The sequence below is a fragment of the Pan paniscus genome, chromosome 8, assembly GCF_029289425.2.
Source record: "Pan paniscus chromosome 8, NHGRI_mPanPan1-v2.0_pri, whole genome shotgun sequence".
In the NCBI taxonomy this organism is placed as follows: domain Eukaryota; kingdom Metazoa; phylum Chordata; class Mammalia; order Primates; family Hominidae; genus Pan; species Pan paniscus.
Window position 1 is genome coordinate 64,576,019 of NC_073257.2, and position 26,260 is coordinate 64,602,278.

At 34.8% G+C, this 26,260-nt stretch overlaps 1 protein-coding gene across 6 annotated transcripts in view; it reads left to right on the top strand.

Moving 5' to 3' along the window:
* Positions 1-19,203, top strand: part of PRKG1 (protein kinase cGMP-dependent 1) — a 1,295,238-nt gene extending 1,276,035 nt beyond the window's left edge. For 4 of the 6 annotated variants that reach the window (XM_034930587.3, XM_003806332.6, XM_055092815.1 and 1 more), the window contains 6 exons: positions 1,668-1,809; positions 3,031-3,194; positions 9,589-9,711; positions 9,794-9,856; positions 11,089-11,155; positions 14,651-19,203. In XM_034930587.3, coding sequence (XP_034786478.1) covers positions 1,668-1,809; positions 3,031-3,194; positions 9,589-9,711; positions 9,794-9,856; positions 11,089-11,155; positions 14,651-14,749 — 658 coding nt within the window. In that variant the 3' untranslated portion in view covers positions 14,750-19,203. The remainder of the gene's footprint in view (positions 1-1,667; positions 1,810-3,030; positions 3,195-9,588; positions 9,712-9,793; positions 9,857-11,088; positions 11,156-14,650) is intronic. The other 2 variants (XM_063607406.1, XM_063607405.1) reach the window with 1 other exon arrangement.
* Positions 19,204-26,260: the final 7,057 nt, after the last annotated feature.

Here is a 26,260-nt window from a genome sequence, read left to right on the forward strand (position 1 = left end):
TACTCTTGACAGGTAAACATACTTAATTAAGGGTGAAGAAGAAAGGACCTTCAAGGCAATACTGTAATCCCTTTGGAAATACATACAATTATAACATTTTAGCTCTGCCAAAGATATCTTCAAGTCAGAGGAAAATTGTAGCATGAAGTATATCATTTGTTTCCTCATATGGATGCAGTTCTCAAACTTTCTCTTGTGCTCATAAATTCACAATTGTTCCATTCGGATATTATTCAAGGGAGATTCAGGAGTCATGGTAATTATAGTTAAGATTCTAGAATCTAGAGGAATAGATATCATTATGCCTATAATTAATTTATGTTTCAGAAGAATGATATTTTTCTTAGGAAAAGCTGGTTATTTCAGTGAAAACTCAAGTGATATTAGTAGCTGAAATGAAGACATTCTCTTTCTGGAAGACACTACCTATTTCTGAAAGCCTGAAAAGTGGCTGCTTTAGCCTTGATTCACTTATGAATTTTGCAAAAATGTAACCATATTCCACTGCCCAGTTTGTTAAACTTTACTCCACAATTTTGAAAAAAAATAAGGGTCACCAAAATGCAAACAGGCATCAGAGACTCATGAAAGCAAGCTCTGAAGCTATCATTTGTTGTACACTGTCTATTAATAAAATCACTTGTGTGCTTGTCACTCACGTTATATCTCAACCACCTCAGGAGCTGATGTTCACACTAATATTTTTGAATTATGAAATGAAATTATTAAATTGTGCTTACTACTCGGGAAAGAAAAAAAAAGTACATGGTTTATCTCTTTAAGAAGTACCATGAAAAAAAAAAAAACAGTTAAAGTTAAGACGTTCTGCCCTAGAACAAAGGGTTTAACCTTAGATGCCAAGGTTTTTTCTAAATTATTTCATTGAATCAATCAATCAACATATATATGCCCATATATCATATATATGAGACAGAGAGAGCCTTCTTGCTAAACATAATAATCAAGATTACTAATAAACATTCCCTTCTAGTTACTTTTTTCTTTCTAATTGTCTTTTAGTCCATCTTTTCCCCTTAATAAGAATTCAGTAGTATAGGAAATAGATATTGTTTGTTTTGGATGCAGAAGTTTCAAAAACAGAAGAGTACTTAGCTTGCATTATAATTGCATCAGTAGCATTATAACTTATTTCCGGAGTGGTTCTTTGAAAACAGTTGCTTTTATTCAGACTCTCATGAACCATATCTGCATTATTTAGAAAGATTAAAAAACAAGCCCTCTAAGAATAAATATGAATAAACCCATAAACTTCTCCTTTAAAAAACAAATGCTTGGTAGGCAAGCTCTAAAATAGGATTATTTTTCTCTCCTGCCTACTGCTGTAAGTCTGTGCCTTTTTCGATTGTAGTGGGCTGTTGAGAGGAAGACACTAAGTACATGAAATGTGTTGTGTTGAACTATTCTTTCAGCCCTTTCAGGAAGTGAGATTTAACTATTCCATTCATAAAGACAGAGAATTCCTTAACTTGATCCTTGAATGCTTCAGAAAACCCAATGTAATGGCAATCATGTAACATTTAGCTAGCAGGACAGTGATCTCTGGGTTAAATTTTGGCAAAGGAATATAGTGAAATGAGAAAAAAAAATAAAGCCATATTACAGAAATTAATTTTTTGTACAATTTTCATTCCATTTCTGCACCTCAGAGGTTCGTTTGAAGATTCTACAACCAGATTTTACACAGCATGTGTGGTAGAAGCTTTTGCCTATCTGCATTCCAAAGGAATCATTTACAGGGACCTCAAGCCAGAAAATCTCATCCTAGATCACCGAGGTTATGCCAAACTGGTCAGTGCATTTCATACGTGCTTTCTGCCCTGCAGATTAAAAATATTTGTTTATAAAACTGTGTTCATTTGCTAATATGAAATCTGAGTTTTCCTTTTCAATGTTGTAACTTTCTTAAAAGCAGATTTTAGCATTACACTTTTCAACGGAATGTTCTTTCAAATGATGCATCAGTTATGAAAAATTAAGTTGGCTAAGTTTGAATTAACAATACTCTGGCAAAACATGCTTTTATAAGCATGAGAAAACACACTTGCTGGCATGTGTTTACATGCCCAGAAGTCCTTTTCTCCAGTCAGCTTTTTGCCATTCATAAGCAATGGGTTTTTATATTATGGAAAACCATAAATCATTTTAATATTTTAGATTTAAGAATAATGCTAATGGAAAAAAATGTGCTTTACAGGCAATGCTAGCCAGGTTATGTAATAGTAATAATAATAATGGTCAAAAGCTGTAAAGATTTACCATAGAAGAGAAGTTCTTTTATTTACAAATGCACAACTTTTGTTGGATCTGTTACAGCTTGATTCCATTTTTAAAGTTTTCAGAATTGTTATTCAGCATGTGGTTTTTAGAGAAATCAAATCAGTGGCAGTTTTTTATTTGTAGTTTCAACCAAATCGTTTTAGAAAAAAATATATTTTCTGCAGTCGACACTCTTCCTTCAAAAGAGTTCCAGAAAAATGAAGAATACATTATAATTTTATTTCTGTTTATGCTTACTAAGGGCAGAGTCATTGGTCTCAAAACTATCTTACTCACTTCCTGCAAACATAAAATAGCTTTTCAAATAATTAATACTAAATGAATTGTCGCCTTCATTAAATCCAGCAGAAATCATGTATATTCTGGGAAGGATGTTAAGTAGGCCCAACTGGTCGTTAACAATTTTTATGTACAGAAGAGATTCTGTGTTTACACTCCAACCTCCATTAGCATAAAAGAAGAAAAAATGAAAACTATATTCGGAAAGGAAGATTTACCTTTATTTTTAATGATGTGAATTTTATGCTATACTCAGGTGTCAACTTTTGCCATTAAAACTGAGGTGCATCAGGGAGACTGTCTTTGCAATATAGACTATTCTTTTTGGAAGACAGAACTATAAAAACATACATGTTTTTAAATTATTATCATCATCAGTGTACTTCAAAATAACTTATTACTTTAAAACTTAATCATAAGGAGCTTAAGTATCTTGTTTTTCTCCTTTGTAAGGTTGATTTTGGCTTTGCAAAGAAAATAGGATTTGGAAAGAAAACATGGACTTTTTGTGGGACTCCAGAGTATGTAGCCCCAGAGATCATCCTGAACAAAGGCCATGACATTTCAGCCGACTACTGGTCACTGGGAATCCTAATGTATGAACTCCTGACTGGCAGGTATGGATATTGATAGGGAACTGCTGATAAAAATAGACCAGCATGCAGCTACACACTCCTGCTTTTGTCACTTGGATTAGACCATCTTAAAGTACATTTCACCATATCTTGGTACCACAGTTTAATTACTTATACAGATGACCAGGAATTCATAATGTAAGGTATAAAATAGTCCAGGCTAGGGCAACCACCTGAACACTAACTTTTGGTCTCATTATTGCTACTTCTTTTTTACATATGTGAATGTGGAAGGATATAATGTCCTTCTGTGAGCTATCTTAGCCCAGTCATTTAGCCAGCAATGAAACAGGGGAGATGATAATCATATAAAAATATCTAGGGTCAATTTTCTATAGAAGTAAGAGGACCTGTTAGCAACTGTTATATCTAAATGAAAGGTGACTGCTTTGTACATCTTTCCTGTAATGTTATTATCATCAACTCAAATAGGCACTAGGGACACCACAAGGTATAAAACAGACTTTAAGATCCTCAAGGACCCATACTAAAAGAACAACAAATACACTACCATGACATGTGCTAAAACAGTGAGTGACAGGGGTGTTGTGACCTACAGTTTTCAGGACAGGGATGGGTTTGTAAAGAGGCTTTTGAAGAATGAATATAAGGCAGCTGTGTCTTGAATGAAGAGTAGGACTTAGATATAGAGAGCAAGAAAAGGGTATTCCAGGCAAATAGGCATGGCTTAAAGAGAAAGGCAATAATGGTCACAGACATGGAGAAGGTTCATGTAAAAAAAACAGGAACAGTCATCTTTTGACGATCATGATTGCTGCACTTGAGTGTTTGGACTCCATCTACAGAGGGAATCATTGAGATTTTCTGACAAAGGTTGAGTGATGTGTGTTGTGGTATTTAAGGAAAAACAAGTTGGCAGTAATAAGCAAATTGGAAGAGGAATAGGAAGCTAGTTTGAAGATTGTTGCAGTAATTTAGTTCTAGGACACTGAGAGCCTAGAGTAGGGCAAGGGCAATGGAAAAAAAGAGTAATTGTGAGGCAGGATGTGAAGAATTACTTAAGAGGACTTAGTCACTACAGTGAACATGAGAGGAAGACCGAGGACTTTGAGCACAGGGTACTCTGTGAGGATTCAGTGCATACATGAAACACTTAGAAGAGTGTTTCGCACACAGTAAGCATTCCATGAATGTTAGCAGCTGCTACTACTACAAGAACGACAGTCATTGCCAGAAATAGTTGTGTTTTGATTTTATTTTTATTTATGGGCATTTTACATTATTACCCATAAAGTTTCTCTATTGACTTCAAATAAATTATGTGTGACCTAATCCAATTTTGTTCAGTGTGGATTGTTCAATTTTGATCTTGTGGATGGAGGTAAATTATTTTAAAAGTATGACCAATTAAGTAGACCTGTAAAGATATGAAAAATTTGGACAAAGTAGAAGGTTAAATTTAACATATGTATGTGGATGGATAGATAGGTAAATAGGCAGAGAGATAGATAAAAAGGTATTCTTTCTAGTGTGCTTAGAATTGCTATAAGAACCAATTATATAATAAATAGAAGAAAACTAAATATTAACTATTTTTGAGGAAGTAAAATATTCACCTATAATAACTAGACTAAAATATTAAATATGACAACTTATATTTCTCCTTAAATGTTTAGACATTTCTGTACAAGCATTGTTTATTCATTAAGTAATAAGCTGAAAACGATTAAAACCTTAATCTTAAAAACTGGCATATACTAAACTGTAAGAAATAATTAATAACAGAAAAACCCTTAATCCTTTAAAGTAGAAATGTCACAGGCTACAATATCTGACTGGAATATAATAAAACTTGGAATTAATAACAAAGATTTAAAATAAAAAGTCTAAATACTTGAAAATTTTAAAAGCATTTTTCTAAATAACCTCAAGGACATAGAAATTACAGAATAGCAGAGCAGCAATAAAAATAAAGCACTATAAGTCACAATTTGTGTTGTATTGTCAAAACCAAACTTAATTTTTTTACCATAAATATATATATCAAAACATTATGATTAAAAATACCTAAACTTAATATTCATTTCAAGAAATAACAAGACAGAAAGAATTTTGGTCAAAGACAACAGCATTAAAAAAATCTTTACTTTTCCTTTTCTACCCAAAGAGATGATGGTGGTGGTAAGAGATGGTGGCCAGGGGTTGGGGTGGGAGAAAGCAAGAATAAAACAAGTAGGATGATCTTTAGTTACAAATAAAGTTCCACAAAACACACCTGCCAAACACTATGAAGTATGGCATGTGACTAGGAATGATGCTTGGACCACAAGCATGACTCCAAAGTATTTTGGTCCTGAATGTCGTATCTAATGATCTTCGATAGTAATAATGACATTTAGAGGAGTGGCTGGACCTTGAAAAAGTAAAGACTGTTCATGCAGAGACCTAATTAAGCACTACAGAATGAAAGAGGAACTGAGGTGAAGGAAGATTCATACAAATGTACCAATTCTGCCTTTTAAGGCTTATAATGTTGGTCAGTGAAGCAGGGAGTGAAAAAGGGGAGAGAGGCAGTGATTAATGATTTCGGAGAATGTGGTGGGGCTTTGTATGAGCCACATGACCTCCCTGAATGTTTTAAATTGAGGGCAAAGGAAATAAATGATCTGGTTATAAGGCAACAAACAGTAGTGAAGGCTGGTGAATTTCTCATTGCTTCCTTCCCTCCAACTTTCCCTGTTCTATTCTTCATGGTAGGTGGCCCAATCTAAGGATAAGTAATAGTCAGAAAGGGTCCCAGGGAAGCCAGTCCCTGCCCCTCTTACAACCCCAGCCCCCTTCCATGCATACACACCAACTCCTTTCTTACTGATTTTGCTCAAGGATCCATCTCCCCCACCAACTTAGGAAAAGATGAATTTATCTCCAGTTTTAGGTTTTGATTCAGCTCGTCTATTCCAGTCACATGGCATTCCTCTAGTGATTGGCATTTATTGGACTGGGTACATAAATTAGAGGAATAATTTTAAAATACATTATTGGAGGAGAATTCTTTTTTCCTACAGTAGCTACTCAGTAAATAATTACTGAATGAATATAAGTCCTTATTTCCACTGGTAGACTTCCTATAACTATGAGGGGAAACAGCCATGATGAAACTAATAGTGACTATGGCAGAATGAAAAGCTGGAACCACTGATCCTACCAGTCTAGAATTTGCCCTACCTCTGGAATGTGCTTTTGTGAGTTCAATGTTTTTCTTATTTTAATCAGTTTGAGCTGATGTTTTCCATTTATGTCAGCTGAAAGATGCAAAAGTAAAAGAAAGCTAAAGAACACACAAGAAAAATGAATCAAGGAAATATAGGAGGAAGTGTTTAGATAAACTCTTATCTATAATTTCTTTGAGGCTATCAAAAGCATGATCTCCCTAAAAAGTAACCTCTAAGATATTTGCAAGTGTTCATAAATGAGAAGACAAGTAACTAGCAGAGCTCAGGACCATTACAGAACTGAAAGTCATGCTGTAAGTAAGAGAAAATAAAATAGTAACAATTAAAAATGCAGCAAGGGAGATAGTAGACAGGCTTGGAAAACATAATGAAAAAAGAAAAAATATATAGATATGATTTCAGAAAGAGAATCTATTAGTCAAAGGAAATAGAAAACACATCAATTATGTGTATGAATATAATATTACAAACAGGAGAAAAAACATCTTTAATTACATAATAAAAATCCATGGCATAAAGAATTGACTCAGTATATCCTTTTGATCTGCAGTGACCATGGAGAAACTGATTCAGAATAATATCACCACAATATGTCCATGTGGTGAATTAATGAATTAAATTCATTAATAAGGAATAGTCTTATTGGCATCAAAGCCATAAAAACATGGCATGTGTGGTATTGGGAGTGAAGACAGTTAAAGTTCCAGCTGGCCTCAACCTTCTCTACAGCACCTTTAATGCCAAAAGATAGTATATCAAGAACTACGTAGTTCTGAGGGTCAGAGAAGGTATAACCCAAGTAATTTATACTGAGTTAAGTTCTTCTTCAAATTCAAACACAACATATAAAGTGTGGACCCCAGGCCTTTCTCAAAAACACTACTATTCAATCAAGCCCACAAAAAGGTGAATCAAAATAAAGCATTCAGGAACAGAAAAACTAGTAAAAAGATTGATGAGCTTTGGGTCTAATTAATTAGAACTTAGATCAAATAATTTAAATTTGGGTAATTGAACAGAATGTAAATACTGTAGTCTTTGGCAATCTTAAAATAACACTAAAACCAACAAAAATTAAGGTGGGAGGTAAAGCAGGTATAACTATAGGTATACTTATTTCTCATCATTAATAATTAGTAATCTTACATATATTTTACAGTTAAAACATGTCATTACAGAAGAGAAATCTCTAAATTCAGTTTGAATTTTTTTTAATTTTAGAGAAATATTTTAGGAACATTGGTTAAGAAGCACACATATTTGAAATTTAGCATTTCTCTCCATTTTACTCCTCAGTTTAGCTAAAGTAAAATTAAATCGAGTACTTTTAAATTTAAAAATATGCATAATATAATCCTGTGTGTCTACAATCTACATAGAGAAATCTATGAAATTATGTTAATCAAATGTAGAGCATTCTGAATATTTTGAGGTTTTGGATGACTTTCTTCTAAATAATTTTGTTTTATATATTGAATGAATATTAGACTAACATGCATCACATAAAAACCACAAATACTATATTTAATAATTGATTTTAGTTTTCTAAGATAAGCAACTAAATATAAAAGCAAAATAAATATAAAAGCAAAACTATAAATTAGAAATCATTGCCAAGATGTGGCTCCTCCTCATTTTTTAAAGTAAAAAATGAAAACTGGCATGTTAAGAGATTAAAAAGAATATTCAATCATAGAATCAACTAAAGATAAAATTTTAAATTCTAAGAGAATACTAAATAGATTTGCATGTTTATACATTTTTCAAGTGATTTAAAATTGATAGGCAATTACTAGCTAATGACATATTAAAGTAAATAGAAAGCATTTTTCACAGAAAATCAAAGCAGAATCCATCACAGCCCTTAACAGGTAAATCTACTACTCCTTACTTTAAATTACTCATTAGCCTGCTTGATAAAAAGAAATAGTTTGAACTGCTCTTAATAAACACGAAAGGCAAAAAAAAAATAATTCAGATTTCTTCCCCAAAGACACACAAAACCTGTATTAAAGAGAGTAATTAATTTCCAAAGAAATCATTCGTCAAGGTGTATCATCATCTCCCCTCTGAATTGTGAGAAATTTGAAGGAAAGACCTGACTTTAGTCATCTTTGTACTCACTGAAGCTGCCACAAACCACACTTCAAGGATGGATCAGTTAAAAATAAAAAAAAAAAAATCAACAGATCTGGCTCATGAGGGCTGGGGTATTACATCCTTGCTAGCAAAGAGGATGCCTAGTGTTAAGTTATCTAATGAGGTCCTCTGAGCAGAGAGAAAAGGATAGGAGGAGTACTATTCTATAGAAACATTAGAGCAATATTTATTGACTCCTTAGTATGTACATGCTGCAAACTCTACTCAACTCTGGGAATACCAGCAGAAAACAAACTCTTCTGGAAGGGAAGACAGACATAAAACAATCACACAAATGAAAAGATAATTACAAAGTACAATAAGTGGCATAAGGGTGCTATAAAAGTGTAACAGGGACTCTAATTTAGATTAAACTTTAAACTAGAGCATGAAATTAGATTGCTAGGTTACGTGGGTTGATATAGGTTATGTAATTGGTTGTAATAGGTTGACCAGAGTAGGCCTTTTGGAGGAAACAACATAACACTTATACTGAAACTTGATAAAGTGAGGCATTGGCAAGATAAGTATGGGAAGAACCTTCCAGGCCAAATAAGTAACACCATGAGGTAGGAAAGTGCTCGGCATTTCAGTGGAACAGAGAGAAGGCTATTGTTTCTGGATCCCAGTGAGTGAGGGTGGTAATGGCATGAGGTGGGGTAGTATCGTTGGTGTTCCTGTGGCCCCTCCTAATGATTTTGGACTTCATCTCAAGTATAATCAATGAGTCAGTAAGTGTGGAAAAGGTCAGAGAGTAGAAGAAGCATCTTGAATGACCAAGGACAGCATGAGGGCTTAGACTCCAGCACTTAAAAGAAATCAAGAGAACAGCAGATAAACTTGACCCATTTCTGGTTTCACTAAGTGATTTACTTGGAAGGGCTTCCACACTGTTTTGCTATTAATCTATTTTCATTCCATTGTCACTATTAATCTAAGCCCCCAAATATGAATTGATGTCATCTGTGGAGTTTATAGCAATTCAAGTGTTCTCATGTAGAAAATAAAAGTAATATCTCTTGTCATGTCTCTCATTCTTGCAGCCCACCTTTCTCAGGCCCAGATCCTATGAAAACCTATAACATCATATTGAGGGGGATTGACATGATAGAATTTCCAAAGAAGATTGCCAAAAATGCTGCTAATTTAATTAAAAAACTATGCAGGTAAGTATTTCAACCACATTATTTTTGAAAACATCATAATGTGAAAAAATTAGATTTAATAAAACCATTATTTTATTTTTAGGGACAATCCATCAGAAAGATTAGGGAATTTGAAAAATGGAGTAAAAGACATTCAAAAGCACAAGTAAGTGTTCTTTCTGCAGAGTTCTGAACACGTGACATCATTTCCCCAGGGTGTTGCTTTTTAAGTTATTGGTGTAAAACTAGTATAATTAGCCTATAGGAACATCCAAAGACAGCGTATAAACTAGTAAGGCTTTTAAATGCCTTTCTAGTTCTGATTATGAAACCTTATTTATATTTATCTGACAACCCTGTAACATAAGAAGCTGAACTCAGTTTCTTACAACTCATACCAACTAGCATTTTTTTCCTCTCTGGCACAAAGGGGAAATGTGTATTTTAAATTTGGGGATTCTATTCTCTACCACAGAATTACAAATAAAAGTCCCCTACTGTATCTCACCTGATTTCCTAAAGACAAAATATATTTTTCCAAGCATTTCCTAATTAGATGTTATAACAGGAGAAAAACATAAGTACAGAATACAGTGTTTTTTAAACAATAGCAACATCTTAAATATCAGACCTTCCCTATGTTGATTGGATGTTCTAAAGCTAAACTAATTGGGTTTTCTCTATTTGTTTGTGTAACACTGACAGGAAATTCACAACCTTATCAAAGAAACAGGTTTACTAAAATATCTCTGAATATCTGAAAAGCCTGCTAAGAATTTGTTGTAAGCATTTGCTAATGCTGAAACCCTTCAAAGAGAAAAGAAAACAAACAAGCAAAAACTTTAGTCTTTTTTGGTTCTTATTTTCACAGAAAAACTGTACACAAAATATCTTTATTCTTCATTAAAAAAGGGAAAAAAAGGAGAAAATGGGACATGTAGAGACTATGACAATGAATGTGGAAAGGTTAATTAGCTGACACTGTGCACTGAATCAGTGGCAAAAATGGAAAGTTAATTTTCTATCCTGACTTTTCATGCCCTGGTTCTACCTCCTTAAAATAAAATATCCTGTAAGGCACAGGGCCAGATACATTATGACATGTATTAAATTTTAATTATAGTGTAGGAACAAGGTCATAGAGACATTATGACTGAATTACAAGGAATAAGTGTTGCATGTTAATTGGTGTTTAAAATTTGACAGTTATACTTTTAAAAATATGTATTTCATAAAATAAACTAATTAGAAAAACATATGCAATTAAATAGAAAACATTTTTGTCACATGAAAATGTTTGCCTAACTGCTTCCCATTAGCCATGGACATTGTATACACTGCAATGAGAAGCTTTTAGCTGACACAAAATGTTTTTATCAACGTTTTTTCCTTTTCTAGATGGTTTGAGGGCTTTAACTGGGAAGGCTTAAGAAAAGCTACCTTGACACCTCCTATAATACCAAGTGTAAGTAGACTTTCCAGCTTATAATTGTGTGACATAATTGATGGTGTTTATGTCAGTCAACAATGATCTGTTATTTTTAAAGTTTAATCCTATGATTAAGTTAAACAAACTCTAGGAAAAATGTCACATTAAAATAATGACATATTCTAAAATCCAAACTTGAAAGCAGATAAATTTGGGGATAGTCACTGCAAATGTGTTTTACTCTTCTCTTTTTTAACTATTCATTTGAATTCAAGTTTCCCTCATTTATGAACATAAGTTAATTTTTAGCATGGGAAGTGTTCAAAATATAGAAATGCAGACAAAAATATATAGGTGAGAGGATCACTTGAGGCCAGGAGTTCAAGAGTTCAAGACCAGCCAGCCTGGACAACATAGTGAGACTCTGTCTCTACAAAAAAAGAAAAGAAAATATTAGCCAGGTGTGCTGATGTGCACCTATAGTCCTAACTACTCAAAAGTCTGGAGCAGGAGGATCACTTGAGCCCAGGAATTTGAGCTTACAGTGAGCTGTGATTGTACCACTATACTTCAGCTTGGGTGACAGAGTGGAAAGACCCTGTCTCTAAAAAAAGAAATAAAATAACACTTTTTCAAAGAGTCTTTACGTGATCACTCTTTTTTTTTTTTTTTTTTTTTTGAGATGGAGTCTTAATCTGTCACCCAGGCTGGAATGCAGTGGCGTGATCTCGGCTTACTGCAACCCCTGCATCCCAGGTTCAAGCAATTCTCCTGCCTCAGTCTCCTGAGTAGCTGGGATTGTAGGCAAGTGCCACCACTCCCAGCTAATTTTGGTATTTTTAATAGAGACACAGTTTTACCGTGTTGGCCAGGCTGGTCTTGAATTCCTGACCTCAAGTGATCCTCCCACCTCGGCCTCCCAAGTGTTGGGATTACAGACGTGAGCACCGCACTGGGCCTACATGATCACTCTTTTATTTTTTTATTTTTTTATTTTTTTATTATTATTATACTTTAAGTTTTAGGGTACATGTGCACAATGTGCAGGTTAGTTACATATGTATACATGTGCCATGCTGGTGTGCTGCACCCATTAACTTGTCATTTAGCATCAGGTGTATCTCCTAAAGCTATCCCTCCCCCCTCCCCCCACCCCACAACAGTCCCCAGAGTGTGATGGTCCCCTTCCTGTGTTCATGTGTTCTCATTGTTCAATTCCCACCTATGAGTGAGAATATGCGGTGTTTGGTTTTTTGTTCTTGCGATAGTTTACTGAGAAATGATTTCCAATTTCATCCACGGCCCTACAAAGGACATGAACTCATCATTTTTTATGGCTGCATAGTATTCCATGGTGTATACGTGCCACATTTTCTTAATCCAGTCTATCATTCTTGGACATTTGGGTTAGTTCCAAGTCTTTGCTATTGTGAATAGTGCCGCAATAAACATACGTGTGCATGTGTCTTTATAGCAGCATGATTTATAGTCCTTTGGGTATATACCCAGTAATGGGATGGCTGGGTCAAATGGTATTTCTAGTTCTAGATCCCTGAGGAATCGCCACACTGACTTCCACAATGGTTGAACTAGTTTACAGTCCCACCAACAGTGTAAAAGTGTTCCTATTTCTCCACATCCTCTCCAGCACCTGTTGTTTCCTGACTTGTTAATGATCACCATTCTAACTAGTGTGAGATGGTATCTCACTGTGGTTTTGATTTGCATTTCTCTGATGGCCAGTGATGAGTATTTTTTCATGTGTTTTTTGGCTGCATAAATGTCTTCTTTTGAGAAGTGTCGGTTCATGTCCTTGGCCCACTTTTTGATGGGGTTGTTTGTTTTTTTTCTTGTAAATTTGTTTGAGTTCATTGTAGATTCTGGATATTAGCCCTTTGTCAGATGAGTAGGTTGCGAAAATTTTCTCCCATTTTGTAGGTTGCCTGTTCACTCTGATGGTAGTTTCTTTTGCTGTGCAGAAGCTCTTTAGTTTAATTAGATCCCATTTGTCAATTTTGGCTTTTGTTGCCATTGCTTTTGGTGTTTTAGACATGAAGTCCTTGCCCATGCCTATGTCCTGAATGGTAATGCCTAGGTCTTCTTCTAGGGTTTTTATGGTTTTAGGTCTAACGTTTAAGTCTTTAATCCATCTTGAATTAATTTTTGTATAAGGTGTAAGGAAGGGATCCAGTTTCAGCTTTCTACATATGGCTAGCCAGTTTTCCCAGCACCATTTATTAAATAGGGAATCGTTTCCCCATTGCTTTTTTTTCTCAGGTTTGTCAAAGATCAGATAGTTGTAGATATGCGGCGTTATTTCTGAGGGCTCTGTTCTGTCCATTGATCTATATCTCTGTTTTGATACCAGTACCATGCTGTTTTGGTTACTCTAGCCTTGTAGTATAGATGCAGAAAAGGCCTCTGACAAAATTCAACAACCCTTCATGCTAAAAACTCTCAATAAATTAGGTATTGATGGGATGTATCTCAAAATAATAAGAGCTATCTATGACAAACCCACAGCCAATATCATACTGAATGGGCAAAAACTGGAAGCATTCCCTGTGAAAACTGGCACAAGACAGGGATGCCCTCTCTCACCACTCCTATTCAACATAGTGTTGGAAGTTCTGGCCAGGGCAATTAGGCAGGAGAAGTAAATAAAGGGTATTCAATTAGGAAAAGAGGAAGTCAAATTGTCCCTGTTTGCAGATGACATGATTATATATATAGAAAACCCCATTGTCTCAGCCCAAAATCTCCTTAAGCTGATAAGCAACTTCAGCAAAGTCTCAGGATACAAAATCAATGTACAAAAATCACAAGCATTCTTATACACCAATAACAGACAAACAGAGAGCCAAATCATGAGTGAACTCCCATTCACAATTGCTTCAAAGAGAATAAAATACCTAGGAATCCAACTTACAAGGGATGTGAAGGACCTCTTCAAGGAGAACTACAACCCACTGCTCAATGAAATAAAAGAGGAAACAAACAAATGGAAGAACATTCCATGCTCATGGGTAGGAAGAATCAATATCGTGAAAATGGCCATACTGCCCGAGGTAATTTATAGATTCAATGCCATCCCCATCAAGCTACCAATGACTTTCTTCACAGAATTGGAAAAAAACTACTTTAAAGTTCATATGGAACCAAAAAAGAGCCTGCATCGCCAAGTCAATCCTGAGCCAAAAGAACAAAGCTGGAGGCATCACGCTACATGATCACTCTTATACTTTCATGGCATCTTTGTTTCCATAGCTCTAGCCAAAGTTTATTATATAGAAAGATTTTAGTGATTATTTGTTTTAATCATACAGTTTATTACTCACAAGGGTATAAACTCTCCAAGGATAAGAACCATGTCTGCTTGTACTTACCACTGTGACCCTCAATACCTGCTACATAGTAGATACTCAATGAAATAGTCACTAACAGGGAATAAATACAGAATGCACTTAAAAATTCCAGCTTGGAATTCCACTAAAAAAAATCCACTAAAAAAAACCTGTCCATTTTTTACAGGTTGCATCACCCACAGACACAAGTAATTTTGACAGTTTCCCTGAGGACAACGATGAACCACCACCTGATGACAACTCAGGATGGGATATAGACTTCTAATGTATTTCTCTTACCTGCTTCTGCCTTGCTGAAGACAGCTTTTTCTGAGACACAGCTGCCAGCAAACCTGAGGGAAAGAGAGAAGATTAGTGCTCGGGGTCACCATGATGCCTTTGATCGATGCTGCTCCAGTAACTACAGTGGCATTAGGACTTATCGCTTAGATGACAATAGTGCTCTTTACATGTTTTCTGTTTGAACCTAAAATAGCAGTTGACATGGTGGTCCTGAAGCAAAGCCTTTCACCAGTAAAGAGATGTTTTCTATTGTTGCAATGACCTTGCTTTGCTCTGATTATAATTTGAAAGACTGTAGGAAACACTTCAATGTAGTATAAGAGTCTGTACCTTGCTGGAATATTCAAGAAGATGAAAGAATAATATATTGGGTACAATAGATTACTATGGTACAGAAACTGGGCTATTCCCTTTCTTCAAGTGAAGGCTGTGGGATCTATTACTGCAGGCCGGTGTATATACCATACAAAAGAGGACCACACATCTGTTGGTCACAGAGTTCATGTCACACCAGTGCTAGAAGTTTCATGATTTTATTTCCCAGCAGTGCTGATGACAAGACTGAATGTTACCTTTTCTTTCTGACAGATTTTAAAAATTGATATGATAAAAGCACAACTGCTATAGATTCTGCTGAGACCTCTCATAGTAGGTATATATGAGTTTTCACAGAAGACTGAAAAATAATGCATGATATTTGTTTGGTTTTTTTTGATAAATTGGCATGACAGAGTGGGAAAAAAAAGCAATTCACAAAACCATTTCATATCTTTTAAAATATTGTGCTTAAAGATGGTCCTGGAAGTAAATGACTAGCAGCCAATTGGTTTTACCTAACATACCCTCAAACTGAGGCTTAAAATATTCCCTTTTATAAAAATAAACGCTTGGGGTAGGGTGGAGTGGGGAGGGATTAAAACCCATCCAAAAAATAAATAAAAACTATATAGGTGCTATGTATATCTTTCATCTGTAAATGTCAGTGTCTGAACAGACAACACAAATTCAAATCATTATATGTGTAGCCAGAAACTCAAGCATTTTCACTAAAGTTATTAAACCAAACTCCTGTCCAATTTCACTTATACAACATAGTCAGTCTAGAGTTGAGAGACAAAGGTGATTATAAACCTATTTGAACTAGCTTCTTGTCTTAGGCCTGAACCAAAAAACAACAAACAAACAAAAAACAAGAATGAAAAGCAGAAATAAAAGAAGTAGAAAAGACAAAGAAAGAAAGCCCAAAGTCAAAGTTGTTAATATTTACAGGTTTACCAGATCTGGAACATTACTTATTTGAGGTCAGAGAACAAAACAAGAACCTGGCCAGATGTTGATTACCTTTTTGTGAATAAGCTGAGTCCATATACTTGTCTAACTAAGAAAGCAGTACAGAGGAAAACAGGAACCTGATTTTTTTAAAATAAATTTTAAATAAAATAGAATTACTACAATTCTGCAATTTCATACTACCTAAAAAAGACTAGATTTGAAAATGTCAAGCTGATTTACTTTATTCACATGGAGAAAAGAATCCACAAATTAAACTGAGTCCTTCACTGGCAGGCCAGTTGACTATTATTAGCTGTCATAAGTAACTCAGCCATTTGGAAGCATTTCCTGGACAAAATTACATTATACCTATGAAGAAAAATATAGACGCTTTCAAGCTGTCATTCTGTTTTGGCCCTGTGTGTGAATTTGGTATATTAAATTGACGCTTGCTTTTTTTTTCAGTAGAGTTTTCTTTTTAATCAATCAAACGTCTACATTTCTGGAAGAAAAAGTCCAATTAGATCATTACACCTTAACTAATAAGGCAAATATTATAAATTTTGCTTGAATTGTTCTTACTCAAAACTACCTTAGAATATGGTATCTTATGAAAATATAATATTCTTAAAATTTGGGGGGATAAAATGAAAAGGGTATAAACTTCAATTAAAACTTTAATCCTAAAATATTGTTATTCTTGTATTTTTGGAGTTTTCCCTCCCTTACAATTTCTCCAGATTGGTCTATTCCCCAAGATATCCACTGTTTTCTACAGATTTTAGAATACAAAATTAAACATATCAACCTAAAATCTAGCTATGAATGTTATTTCAAGAGTTTTATATTTTTAATTGGCTTTTTAAAAATATGTAATTCCAATATTATAGTGAATGTTCAGTAATTTTTGTTGAAAGATAATGTGGTTTAGGCTTGCTAAAGAAAGACTTGCTAGAATACTAAATTTACCTTGTTATTTGGAAAGAGAATCTGCTCCTATAACGTTTTAAAAATCCCCAAAGTCCCAGAGATTAGCACTTGCTATGGATTTTGGAACTATGGTTCAAGTCTAAGACAACCAATATGAATAAGTTCAATGGAGAAGGAAGAAGTAGCATTCAGCACAAGAAACTGTAGATTGTTTCTCCCACTTGTTACTGCATCTTTGTTCATTTCACCCATAGCATTGCATTTGATGTCTGAAGTAATCACCACAAAATAAAGGTAAACTACATCTTCCAAGATGTACCAACAGAAAACATTCGTCTAATTTTGTCAACATTGAATTTTTAGGATTTAAATCTTGTCTTAATGAAGACTCTAGGGCTAAAATTCATGGTCAGTTCCATAAAATGCATCTCACTTTATTTCTGAATTTTTCACAACCCCTCTATTTTCTTACATTAAAGAACATCTGGATAAGTTAGAATAGTGCCAACTTGTTTGATTTGTTATATGATTTTCTTGTTAATGTGTTGAGTATGGGAAATAAGGGCTTTCTGTGTGTCTTGACTCACAGGAAAACTGAAACTGCCAAGGGAAGCAGCATTAAAACAACTGAGATAGATTGAGTGCATTTGAAAAAATAATTTCTGGAAAAACGCTATACATGCTTTTTATGTTTATATCTTCTTTCTTATTAAGACATGAATCAGATCCATGTGGCATTCAAAACAAATTTATTTTGATTATATTCTTTACAAGTCATAATTTTTACCTAAAATTGTGGAATATGCATGTGAATTACACATGTGTAGTAATAAACTCAACTATTGAATTTTTCCTGTTTCATTTCTAAATGACTGAACTGATGGTAAACAAATTTAATGAAGTCAGCTACCATGTTGAAAATAAGGATATTAGAACTGATTTCATACAATAGAGGTGATCTGTGCATTATCCATAACAACGTTTTCTTTCACTATAGGACCACAGACAAATATTTATGTAAATAGGTATTTTTGTGTGATATTTTGTGGTACATATAACTTTTTTTAGTGTTTCACAGCATTATTATTTCATTTTATTTGTATTGAATAATGTTTTTAGGTCCAAGTAGACTTGAATTAATGTCATAATTGTCAGTATTATTGAAAATTATGTCAACTGTACTGTTATTCATCTGTCCCATAGTTTAGAACATGACCTGGCTATCTGGCATTGTTGCAAGTGCCTTAAATTCATGGCATCCTATTAAAAAAACAAATTTGGTGTTATGCTGCATGACAAAGACAAACACACCTCAAAATGTTGTCCTTTCTTAGCTTGCTGCGTTTTACAGTTCTTTCTGCTAACAATTTATAAGCCTTTATTATATAATATTGATGAATTACAGAAATGATGAAGTCGTTCTCTTATTTCTGTTAAATGTACCAGAGCTGTGTATCTGTTAATGAGATACAGCGTCATTTCTGTGAAATGTATAAATGTATGTGCAGGTCAAATTAATATATGACATTCTATCAGTCTGTATACAGGTATTCCTGTTTTGCTAAGCTGTGCAGATTCTGTAAAAATAAATTAGTGCAGTCAAGTTCTAACATATCTCATTTTATAGACTCCATTGACAATGGTCCAACCGAAAAGAAAAATTGGAAATGACTGCTAACCACACCTCGTTATGAAACCAATGATGAAAAAGTCACTTGGTGCACCTCTCAACAAAACAGGATGCTTTCTCCGAGTTCTTGTATATGCAAATCATTTACGAGGCAAGTTTTCAACAGACCTAGAAAGCAAAACATTGAAAGTGTGTTGTTAGCCCTCCTCTCTGCCCCTGCATCAACAGACAGAGCTCTGGGACCTTGGCAATGACTCAGAGGTTGGGGCTTTCTGAGTAAAGGGACATTTCTTTAAGCATCATCTATCAAATTTATTTCAATGTATGATGTTTTTACAACTGGTCAGTTCTTTTGTATTCTTACAGCTATGGTTATTTGATTGTCCTCTTACAATTTGTTCTACATGAAAGAGTTCTTTGTTAGTCAGAATGCAACAAACTGTCATCAAATGGTCATTGACCACTTGCACTCTTTTGATGTAGATTAAAAACTTTTTCATAAATTTACCTGCTTTGATTTGCTCTGTATTTTTCCTGCAGCTGTAATTGCTGAGTGCCTGTTGTATACTTTATAGAGTTGAAATAAAAAAATAATTACTTTTGAACTTAGTTGATGTTTAATTCCAGACAAGATTCCAAGAATAGAATTGGTATATCATACTAGATGAAATACCAGGTAGTGCTGTTGTAGAATGTCACTGTAACAAAGTAGGAAATACCTATAATCCAAGCATCCTTCATGAAATAATATACTATATTATAATCTAATATAAAACTAATCCAACAAATTGCTTTTAAAGAATTCATAGGAATAATGTTGGGCCATCCAATGTGAAAAGCAAAGTGAATATAGATATTCACACAAACTCAGAAATTAGCAGATTTCTGAGCATGACCACCACACAGTCCTTTTTTGGGCTATCCCTAGTCAAACTCTGTACTAGGCAAAACAATCAAAGGGACAATTCTTGTATATTACTACATCCTAGGAGGAAATGATTTCATATGAAGAGCAACTTCATGAGTCTTTGTCCAAGGATTTTTCACCTGATTCCTTGGCTTCATCATATGCACAAAGAAGAAACATTTGGGGAACAATATGATTACAACAAATTCAACTCTCCAAAGCCTAGTTAAACATATTCTTTCTACATCCCTTTGTCCTTCTCTGCAGTAAATGATGCACACATGAAAACTGGCTGCAGCATGAAGATTCTCTCAATTACATTGTTTTTGTCTTTTTGACCTCACATTGCCAGTGACAGTGAATTGAAAACCCTTGTTTGATGAAAACTAGAAATTCAGTTAACTTTTTCAGATAAAGTCAATAAAACCACTTGAAAAAATACTATGTCACGATTGCACCTCCAGTAATTTCATTTCTTCTGCAAATAGAACTGTAATATAAGCTTTTAACATCCATCCTTTAAGTTATATGATTTTTCATACCCTTAATCTAAGAATGTTCTTCTTGATCATGAAAGGTTTTCTTTTTGTACTAATCGCACAGTTTTGGGAGGAGCACGCAGATCAACACAATCATTAGAAGGATAGGGAGGAGGAGACGTCAGTGATGGTGATGATGTTGCATCTACATCACTCACATCTTGTGCATACTAATTTCAGTGGGAATAAATCAGTGTGCAATTTTTCAAGAATGACAATAGGAATCAATTCTAAATTTGAAATAAATGGATTGATTGTGTGATCATCCAAATGATACCCAAGTGCAAATATTACAATGTTACGCCTGCAGACCTACATTTAGATTCTTAGTTATAGCCCTGTGTGTCATGCTCATAATACAGGCCACCACATTAATGTTTCTTTTGTGTGGGTGGGTGGTGTTTGAGACAGGGCCTCACTCTGTCACCCAGGCTGGAATGCAATGGCACAATCTCAGCTAACTGCAGCCTTGACTTTGTGGGCTCAAGGGACCCTCCTGCCTTGATCTACCAAGTATCTATGACTACAGGTGCACATCACCATGCCCAGTTAATTTCACACTAACTTTTTTTTTTATTGAGAGTCATATTGAGAGTTTTCCTCTGTGTCCCCAGACTTCTCCTTTCTAACTCAAAAAGTCCTATAAATTGATAAAACAGTAATATTTATCTCTGGCAGCTGTTTTTTATCCAAGGTGAGTCTATGGAACAAAAGACAACTCTATCTACCTACATGCCCATTAGCAAAGCCAAACAGGTTAAGCCTCAAACTTGTGCAAAAAAAAAATTATGGAAAGAAAAAAACAGGAAAACAAGGTATCTCTAACAACCCAAAAGTCTGGCCACAGATTTTATAAAAATTCATGGACAAGCTCTAGACATAGGATCTAAGCCAGTGTTTTTCAAACATTACTGTCATAAGATGTATCTGGGAAATAATATAAAAACATAGGTTTCTAGGATAATCCAAAGTTATTTTGAGGTATAACCCAGGAATCTGAATTTTTAACCAGCCCCTTAGTGTATTTTGATACCTCTCTATGAGGTAGAAGCAGGAGAAAAGGATCCATGGAGAAACATTTCAGGAATGGTGGGGTAAATGAGGTAAACAGAAAAAAATAACTCTGTAAAGAATCATGGACATCCAAAGCCTATAAATGCTCTCAGAAATGTTAAATGGCATTTATATTCCACCCATAGAAGTGTTCTTTCAATTAACATATTAAAATGGCCTATGAATAATAAGCTACTTTTTGTTAAGGAATAGACCCATGTCTTGATTTGCAAAGCCAAAAATGTATATGTATACCCACCTCTGGTATCTGGTACATCAGCGCAGGATACTAGGAGTTAATTTGCAGGAGGATTCTTAGTCCTCTGGAGAGAAATGATACTGGTGACCTGAGCTGCTGGCTCAGCTGGATTTTGGCCACAGTTCATCAATGTCTGATTTCCCTCCCTGGGGCACTTTTCTGTGCCATGTAAGTCAGGTTTGGCTTTTTGACTTGCTTTGGCCGTTGAAAGGTGAGCCTTGTCACTGCTGCAAACAGAAGCTTTAAGAGCCAGTTCTTGCTTCATTACATTCTCCTTTACCTGTGATGTTGTGATCAGCATTTCTCAACAGTGGCTGCCCTGTCAGCTTCAGAAGCAGAGTAAGGACAGTGATGAGGAGGAGTGGAGCCCCTCACCAACTCCCAAAGGCTTTACAGTGGAATATATTGTTGTTTTGAACCGCTAAGATTTTGGCTTTGTCTATTTCAACAGGATTTCGCCCATTCCGACTGATACAACTGTCACATTCAAAAGAAAGGTGAGGCCTGCCCTAGCCTCTGCAAGGTGATTTATCACTGTAGAAAATAACAGGCAGAAAATAACAGAAGAAATCTTTAGACCCTGAGTCACAGGCAGTAAAAACTGCAGTGAAGACTTGAATTCACCCAAATGCCCAATCTTCTGGCAGAAACTACCTCCAACTTGACATAGCAAAGATACATTTTAAGAGAGTAATGGAAGGAAACATTTTAAGAGTCCAGACCATCTAAGGTTGGTGCAATGATTTACCTGGGCAATTTGCCTGAAGACTTTCAGATTCAGAAGCACTGATACTAAAGCATGAGAAGCAAAGAGGCCAGTAGAAATTATGTTAGACATGGAATCAGGGGATTTGTAATTCCTAGGAAGAACATGATTCTTCAAGGTTCCTGGAAAGAAGTGAGAGTGGAGAGATTTTACAATAAAAGAAAGTTGGAATAGGAACAACATACCATCTTAACCATAATTCTAAATGTCTTCTGTGTAACCCTTTGGTAATTACATGTGCCACAAATTACTATGTAAATGGAAGTGAATTACTTAGGGCCTTGGTTTCCTGACCCATAAGAAGATTATTAGAGTTATTTTTGGTAATAAAACTCTATGCTTTTAAGTTCCTTCACTTACAACCTCCCTGCCAGGGCTGGCAAACTGTGATGAACCAGCCAAATTTGTCTCACAGCCTGTTTTTGTAAATAAAGTTTTATTGGAACAAACATATTATCTGAAGCTGCTTTCATGTTACAACAACACTTGAGTAGTAAGCTAGAGGCTGCATGGCAGGTAAAGCCTAAAATATTTACTATCTGGGCCTTTCCAGAAAAGGTTGCCAATCTCTGATCAAAAAGGAAAGCCTTGCAATGAGCTGATGATTTTCAAGTTCAGTTCTCCATAGAGCTTCAGAACATTGAAGTAATGTCTCAGAGTCTACCAGGATGGAATAGGGAGAGGAGTACCTGGATTAACAAAAGGGGACATGCAGGGAGTAAGCTCCACAGGCTCCAGATTTCTAATTCTGATTCAGCCAGAAAGGTTACAATATTATTTGTTTTACATATCAGTTTAACATATTCTAATGTTAAACCACCCATATGTATTTATGTATATATATATATATGTGTACGTATCGTATATATGTATATATACACATATATATGTATACACATGTATATATACACATATATACACATGTATATATAGAAATATAATTTAATATGTATTTAATATTCCATTGGTATATTTGCCACTCTATGCAGTACTATCAAACTGGCTCAGTTAACAAGGTTTATAAATATTATTTATATCTTATGGGGTACCCCCACCGCCCTCCGTCCCTCCATCCCCCTAGCTTTTTGTCTTTAAAATTGTTTTGGCACATTAGAGTCCTTTTATTCTACATAAATATTAAAACCATATGGTCATGTTTCATGAAAACACCTTTTAGGATTTTGATTAGAATTATATTTAGTTCATAGATTAATGGGAGAAATGACAACCTTATGATTTTAACTTTTTCCACTCGTGAGCATTATTTACAGTTTATAGAATGTCTTCAAAAGCATTTTTAATACAATTCATTTACATATTTGGTTGCTATTAAAATAACATATTTTAACATATTATACTCTCGAATATTATAATAGTGGCACAGAGAAATTCAATTGATTTCTTCGTTTTTTTTGAACAGTCTCACTCTGTTGCCCAGGCTGGAGTGCAGCAGTGCTATCTCGCCTCACTGCAACCTCCGTCTCCTGGGTTCAAGCAATCCTCCTGCCTCAGCCTCCCAAGTAGCTGGGACTTACAGGTGTGCACCACCATGCCTGGCAAATTTTTGTATTTTTAGTAGAGACAGGGTTTCACCGTGTTGGCCAGGCTGGTCTTAAACTCCTGAGCTCAAGTGATCCATCCACCTTAGCCTCCTAAAGTGCTGGAATTGCAGGCGTGAGCCACTGTGCCCTGCCAATTTCTTGCATAGTGCTCTTATGTCCACCATCCTTGCTGAAATTTTACTGATTAATGTCTATGTCTATTTTTTCGGTTATTTATAAAGATAATATTGTCATCTCTGAATAACGAAATGTTGTATTTAACTCTTTATAGTTCCAATCAGTAATTTTTTTCTTGAAGTAATGGGCTGGCTAGGACTCCACGTAAATGTATAATAATAAAATTACAGTTGGCATCCTTGTCTCTTTTCTGATTTTAAATTTCATCATTAGATGTTTGATACAGGTTTTATACACATACACACGATCATATTAAGAGAGTTCTTAGTTGGTCAATCTTTTTAAAAAATCAAAATTCTGTTTCAGCATACATTAAGATGGGCATGTTACTTTCTTAATCCTTTTATTGTGGTCGATTTGGTGGAAGATGTATAACACTTCTAATGTTAAGCCACCCATGCTTCCTTGGCATGAATTCAACTTTGTCATTACATGCATTTTGAATATATTGGTGTTTTTGATTTACCAATGTTATATTTTATTTATTTATGTATTTTAGAGACAGGGTCTCTCTGTCACACAGGCTGGAGTGCAGTGGTGCAATCCTAGCTTACTGCAGCCTCAAACTCCTGGGCTCAAGTGATCCTCGAGGTCGCCTCAGCCTTTTGAGTAGCTGGGACTATAGACACATATCACACACAGCTAGGTTGTTTATTTTTTATAGAAATTGGGTCTTGCTATATTTCACAGTCTGGTCTCAAGCTCCTGGCTTTGAATGATCCTCCCACCTTGGCCTCCAATATTATATTTTAGACTTTTCTGTCTATGATCTCAAGAGAGTAGCCTAAAAGTCCCCTTTCTTGAATTATCCTCATCTGTTTGTGTATAAAGGTTATACTAACCTACTTAGTTAGGTTAGTCTTCTCATCCAGAAAACAGAAATATATGGATATATACTCCACTTCATTACCAGGAACTGTAAATTTAAAAATTAAACCATTTTTATTCATGAGATTTGCAAATTAAAGTTTAAAAGTAGCAAAATGTTGGTTAGAATGTAGAGCAATGTAAAATTTTCATATCTGCTGGTACAAATGGGAATTTTTACAAATTGGAAGAATAATTTTCCAATATTTAACAAAGTTGAAAATGTCTGTATCCTATAACTGAACACTTCTCTTCATTGGTATATTTCCTAGAAAAAAAGTTCATACACATTCACTAGGAGATATATATATATCTCTCTCTCTCAGCATATCTTCAGAAGAATTTTGAAATAGTAAAAAATGTAGAAGTCAAACTGCCCATCACCTGGATAATAGACCATTAAATCTGGTGTATTCGAACAATAGAATATTATATGAAAGTGAATATAAATGCATTAGTTAAATTTAACATGGCTAAATTTCAGAAACAACGCTAAATGAAAAAATTGCATAATACAGTGTGACAACATTTATATAATTTTTTAGGTGAGAAACTTTTATTTTGGGGGAAATGGCAGATTCGGTTATTTGAATCAACTCTCTTACTGAAAATTTAAAACGCTGCTACATATGTATATGTATATGTATATGTATCTGTGTGTGTGTATGTTACATCCCTCTCTCTCTCTTAAAAATCTCAAAAAGTTGGCAACATACTAAGAAAAAGCCAAGTCAAAATCTAAGGGAACACGGGAACCATGAAAGTGAGCCACTGAAACTTTATTTGCTCTGAGAACATTTCTCGAGTCTGTTGAAGTAGAGCTTTGGTTTAATAGCCACCTGGGACAAGGGATATATATATATATAAGTCAATATTCAAGGACTACAATTTTTAAAAATTAAATGGCATAAACTTACAACTAAAGTACATTAAAATAATAGTATATAAATGTTACAAAAATTATATAAAATATATACTCAAAATATATACTCAAAACTTATTACTACCTAAATATATTACTTCATTGTACTATTGCATATCCTCTTGAAATTATTTATATCAATTGTATCTGTATGGGACTCAGTGCAGTGTCTCATACCTGTAATCCCAGTGTTTTGGGAGGCTGAGACTGGAGGATCACTTGAGGCTAGGAGTTCAAGGCCAGCCTAGGCAACATAGTGAGATGCTGTCTCTATTTAAAAAATCATTTTTAATTATCTGGGCCTGGTGGCGTGCATCTGTAGTTCTAGCTATGCTTATAATCCCAGTTCTTTGTGAGGCTGGGGCAGGTGGATCACTTGATTCCAAGAGTTTGAGGTTGAAGTAAGCTATGGTTGCACCACTACACAGCAGCCTGGGCAACAGAGCAAGACTCTGGTAAAAAAAAAAAAAAAAATTGTACCTATATGGTGAAAGCACTGTATAATTGTGAGCACATCTTCTCATCTCCATGGTCAGTGGAGTCACAGTTTTCACTTGAAATTGTCTTTGATGATTAATTTTATATGTTAACTTGATTGGGTTCAGGGATA